The sequence below is a fragment of the Raphanus sativus genome, chromosome 2 (genome assembly GCF_000801105.2).
Source record: "Raphanus sativus cultivar WK10039 chromosome 2, ASM80110v3, whole genome shotgun sequence".
NCBI classification, from domain to species: domain Eukaryota; kingdom Viridiplantae; phylum Streptophyta; class Magnoliopsida; order Brassicales; family Brassicaceae; genus Raphanus; species Raphanus sativus.
This window is the reverse complement of record NC_079512.1, coordinates 17,775,760-17,781,296: the sequence shown is the minus strand read 5'-3', so window position 1 is coordinate 17,781,296 and position 5,537 is coordinate 17,775,760. Positions and strand designations below refer to the sequence as shown.

Genomic DNA, 5,537 nt, shown 5'->3' with positions numbered 1-5,537 from the left:
GGCAGTTAATATTGGAAGCTGTGATGATCAACCACTAACAATTTTATAAGAAAATAGTGAGGTTTGCCAAATATAATAACAAAAAAAAGTAAAGGGTGTAAAACAATGAAAAAGCAAAATGCACATAGATTTACTACTCCAAAAGAAACATGAAAAGTAGTCCGGAATTTCACACTGTTCATTTTCAACAACATATGTGTGAAACATTATATTGAGTTGGTTCTTCAAAGTTGCTAATTAATATGATTAAATATATATAGTGAGAATTATAAAATTGATAAAAATTTATGATAAAAATATATATTGATAACAATTTTTTGAAATTCTAAAGAGAAGATAAGTATAATAGGTTATATGACCGACTTTCCTTTTCTAAAATTTAAAACAAAAATGTAAAAGAGTATCTAATATTATTTTTTATTTTTTAATTGTAAATAAAAAGGAAATTTATAAAATAGAATGTTTTCCTTTTTAAAATATCCTAGCAAAATAAACTTTTAAAAAACTTATTTAATAAAGCATTAAGTTAGTACATAAGAATGTGTATAATGTTATCAATTTACTAGATGGATGTATTTGACTTACATTTCATTTTACTTTTCATTCAATTTCTTATTTTGAGTTGTGTTGAGTTAAAACGTTTAAGTATAATATATTATTTAATCTTAAGTACAAAGTTTATAACATTCATCTATGCACTATGCTTATAAAATATAAATATTAACTTGAATTTTTTTGTGAAAACGGATTTTTAATTATAAGATAAATCTCACACAGTGTATGCAAAAAATTATAAAGCTATAATAATAGTTATTATTTTATGTTTTCGTATTAAACTAAAACATCAAATAAGACTATGGGAAGTAAGAACTCCTAAAATTGGTAATGAGGTTCTTACTATTGGATGAAAAAGGTAATGTTTTTAATATTTTAATTGAATTACTTTTAATACAATAAATAACATCAATTTTTTTATAATCTAGGAATCTACTATTATGGGATCAATTTATAACCGATACATTCATCAATTTTCTCGGGAAATTTTAGAAATATATATATTCAATTATTATGAAGTATGGAGAGCTGGAGATCATTACAAAATTTCAGAACATCCGTTTATTATACGGTTGAATGAAAATTCATCAATATCTCAAATTCAACAAGATAGTGTATTTAAAAAAAAAAACAAGATAGTGTATTAATAAATTGTGAGAAATTTAGGTTTCACAATTATGATCAACTTATGGAAATTGTTGACAATTATCTTATGACGTTAACGAAAAATCAATAAACACAAAACTTATTAATGTAGATAATGTGTATTAAATAATTAAGTTAATTACAGATATTATTGGTGTTATCATTGAAGAAAGACTGAACACAAAAGATACAAGTAGTGGAAAAAGAAGAATAAATCTATATCTTCAATTAGACAAAAAAATAAAAGACTAAAACGGAAAATGAAAAAAAAATTGAAGATAAATATATTATTTAATATTACAATGCCACATCATAACTTAAACTTTTTTTCATTTTTCATGAACACAATTTATTTAATATTCACACATTATATAAGTTTTGTTAGACCAATAATTATTTATTTCTAAAATAATTACAATATTACACATCAAATTATTTTCTTAACATTTATTACAAAGTTAAATAAAGTAAAAATAAAATATGAAATAGAAAATAAGAAATTTATTATTCCCGGGCGTTTACGCACGGGGTTGTGTTTCCTAGTAATATTAAAAGACATTACAAGTTAATCAAAGAAACATACAGTTTTTTTTTGTAAAGGGAAACACACATAGTTCAACAACAACAAAGGAAAAACCTGCAATTGCATTATTAATAAAGCAGTTCAATCATTTTCACTAATATTAAATTTAATATGATTTGGATAACAAGTAAAAATATTTAGAAAATGCTTATTGAAAAATTAATATTTAATAAGGAAAAATGTCAGGATATCATGTATTAACAAGCTTACATATATATTATATTTATGATAGTATGTAAAATATTTAGTAAAGAATTCTTAAAAATGGAATATTTAATTAAAAATAAAATGTTAGATAACAAGTAAAATATTTAGGAAGGGCTTAAACCATCTGTCGAAAACCTGTTAAAAAAATCAAAATCAAAAAAATTCTATAAAACGCATACGGAATCCTAAGGATTATGTTTTTTTTTGCATAAGTCTAAGTTTATTTTCGAAGAGAATCAAAGACGTGTAAGGAATGTTAGATAATCCTTGTTCAGGATGACTATCCTAAATTGGAGGAAGCAATTTACATCTCCAACTAGTTGAACCCAAGAACTCTAAGAAAGGTCATTGTAGTGGGTGGCCAGTAGACCAAGAGTGTTATAATCGTTTGTTGATGTAAGAAAAAGAGTATAATCAACAGCTTTTTATTAAATTTCAAAAAAAAAGATTATGTGGAGGATCGAACATGGAGAATTGAGAAATGACTTGGGTTTACAAAGGTTATCATAGCTCAGTGATTCCCAAGCAACATTGCAACAGCTGAGCTTCTTCCTCTTCAGTCTTCACTCTTCAGCACTAAGCTGGAGCTTATTAAATGACCTTTCTGCCCATGCGTTTGTATTGTAGAGAACGTGCTGGTGAAGTGCGTATCCAGTTTTGCAAACGTACTACACAATGTAATCCACGAGTACACAAGGGATCTCGTGCCGTATGAACTCCTGGATCCACACGTCATCACACACCAAAGATCAAACAAAGATGAGTTTGAATGTTCATGGAAACTTTATTACACTTTTAACAGAACCAGAATTGGTCACAGGCACTATACATCTATGTGTATGCAAAAACATTCAGGTTACTATATAACCAAGCACCTGAAACTCACGGAGCTAAAACAGAAAAAAAAACATATCTACAATTCTTTGCTATTGACATAAAGTTTGGACTAATAATAAATGAGAGAATCTAAACAAGATGATACAAACTTGATTGAAGTATGAAACCTTTGACCAGATTTATGCGTTCGGATAAATGATGACGATGATGACGATGATGATTGATCTCAAAGAAAGTGAACATAACTGAATAAAAGTAATACAATCTATACATTACACATTTTAAAAGTGGCAAGGAATGAATTTTACCTGTTCTTAGCAATGTCCAAGAAATCATCTGGGTATCTACACCAAAATTGCTCTTGCCAACTGAACCTGCAATAGAGGTGAACAGAGTGTGTAATAAGACCACTCAGAACACACACAGAGTGCCGACACTGAGCTGCACAAAAAACATTCTTTGAATCACATAATGATATTCTTCTTCCACCATTTACTGTCGTTTTACTTATCATTTGTAAACCAAAAGTGAATAAAAATGACATAGGAGAATACATAAAGAAGAGGGTTTTACTTGAACTCCCGAACAACAGAGACACTAAACCTAAGTTTTTCAAAGACATTCAATCCTGCAAAATGCGGCTGATTCCACCTAATCAATCTAACAAAACAGAAATATAAGAAAATACCAGTGAACTAAAGCTGCAAATGGTTGAATATATCAACGAAGATTTCTCAGATACAAAGCAGACGATGATGTTATAGAGATGATTTGACAGCGGCGATCTGATCTCATTATTATAGGTTGAGACGACGACTGAGATGACGCAGAGACAAAGGCGGAGACGATGTGGAGACGACAGAGACGGTGCGGAGACGATGGGAGACGACGACTGAATTTTTTTTTAATTAATCAAAAGAAGAGGCATAATAGTAAATCATCCCTTTAATCCCTTTAATGAAACTTATTTTTATGACTTTTGACAGAAACTTAGTTTAGTGCTATATATATATATATATATATGTTATTTTCCTTTTTAATTATGCTTCTTCATATTAAGCTTCGAGGAAATAAAGTGCATCCTTCTTAATAATGATATCAGTGTTTTTATTTATTAAATTTGTGAATTGTTTCCATGGTTTATGCTTTTTGGACTGTTTTTCTTAACCTACGTAAGAAATGAAGCACGTTTTACATATAAAGAAAAATTTATTTCAGTTGTCTAACTTTGATTCTTTGGTTAATTTTCAGTTCGGTTTATCAGAATGAAACACTTTTAAAAAAGTGATCACTCAATTTCTTATGTTTTTTTTTTTTTGAAAAAGAACTCAATTTCTTATGTTATCCTACCAGCTAATAAACTAGTAACAAATAACATACAACTTTTACATAATGCTGCAAAGCCTGCAATAATATTAAAAGACATTACAAGTTAATCAAAGAAACATACAGTTCTTTTTTGTAAAGGGAAACACACATAGTTCAACAACAACAAAGGAAAAACCTTCAATTGCATTATTAATAAAGCAGTTCAATCATTTTCACTAATATTAAATTAACAGATACTATTTGTCTTCTTCCTGTTGGAAACCAACTTCTTCCGGCCATTGATGATCTCTCTCTGTCTCTCCATATCGCTTTGAAGAGTCACCAAGTTATCACCATTAGCTTCACTCTTCTCTTCTCCTAGCAAAATTTTGTGGACTACACGCGAAGGAAGCTCATCGAGATCACGTATCACTTTCTCAATATCGATCACAAGTCTCTCCGCGAGTGTTCTTGAGAAATCTTCTCTGATGACCACTCGAAGAACAGTTATGTGTTGTGCGTTTGGAGGCATTGTATATGCTGGCACTATCCATCCGTACCTACATATTAAAATATTAAATAGAGAAGTTCGAAGTAAATACATAATATTCATGCACTAATCATATCACATAAACCAAGTCCTCTTGGCCCAGTGGTGAAGGAGTACCCGTTCCTCGAAGCAACGTGTCCCCGCCCTGGGTTCGAGTGCACTTGGTCACCGAGCTTGAAAATGGTATCTCGGGCCTCAGGACCGCCTTCGGGTGGATAGTCGGTCGGCCAAATTCCGAACCGGAGACCTGATTAAAAAAAAAAAAATAAAAAAAAAAATAATCATATCACATAAAGCTTCTTAGCATTTGAGAACTGAGATCTTGGTTAAGGCAGCTAATAGATACATACCCTGCAAAGCATGTCGGAGATTTCTAACTCAGTGTGAGAACTGCTATCTCTTAAAGAGAAAGCGACAAGTGGCACTCCCTCGTCCTTTGATACGATGTTGAACCTTTGTGTTTTCTCAAGTCCTTCCCTTAACTCGATCATATTCTCTCTGCAATTCTCCATCACATTTATATAACCCTATTTGATAAAATTTATTCATTACGACATGTCTAATTACTTAGCATTAGCATGATATGTTATTTATTATTTAGATTTAGATTAATCATGGACCGGCTAACCTCGTGGCCCAAGAGGATAAGTATTGACATAAAGACATGAAAGGAGTTTAATCTAATACTAGATTATGGCCCGTGCGCCCGCACGGGTGTATACTCTTTATAATTTTATGTTTTTGTTAGTTGTAACAATGATTCATGTTAATGTTTCATAAGTTAATGACTTATGATATTTAATGTATCTTTTTATTTTGTTTAGTGTCCAGTTTTAGACTATTAGTTGTATT

At 30.1% G+C, this 5,537-nt stretch overlaps 1 protein-coding gene across 3 annotated transcripts; it reads right to left on the bottom strand.

Moving 5' to 3' along the window:
- Positions 1 to 2,338: 2,338 nt before the first annotated feature.
- On the bottom strand, positions 2,339 to 3,791 carry LOC108832842 (uncharacterized). Of its 3 annotated transcripts, none has more exons than XR_008942955.1 (3): positions 3,516 to 3,791; positions 3,136 to 3,268; positions 2,339 to 2,709 (listed from the first exon to the last, which is right to left on the bottom strand). XR_008942955.1 is itself a non-coding variant. In XM_057004435.1 (3 exons), the coding sequence occupies exons 1-3, from the start codon at positions 3,447 to 3,449 to the stop codon at positions 2,547 to 2,549; spliced, it is 345 nt and encodes a 114-aa protein (XP_056860415.1). In that variant the 5' UTR covers positions 3,450 to 3,791; the 3' UTR covers positions 2,339 to 2,546. The 3 variants fall into 3 exon arrangements, 1 of the variants encoding a protein (XP_056860415.1); XR_001946571.2 differs by having other exon boundaries at positions 3,136 to 3,201; XM_057004435.1 differs by having other exon boundaries at positions 3,401 to 3,791.
- Positions 3,792 to 5,537: the final 1,746 nt, after the last annotated feature.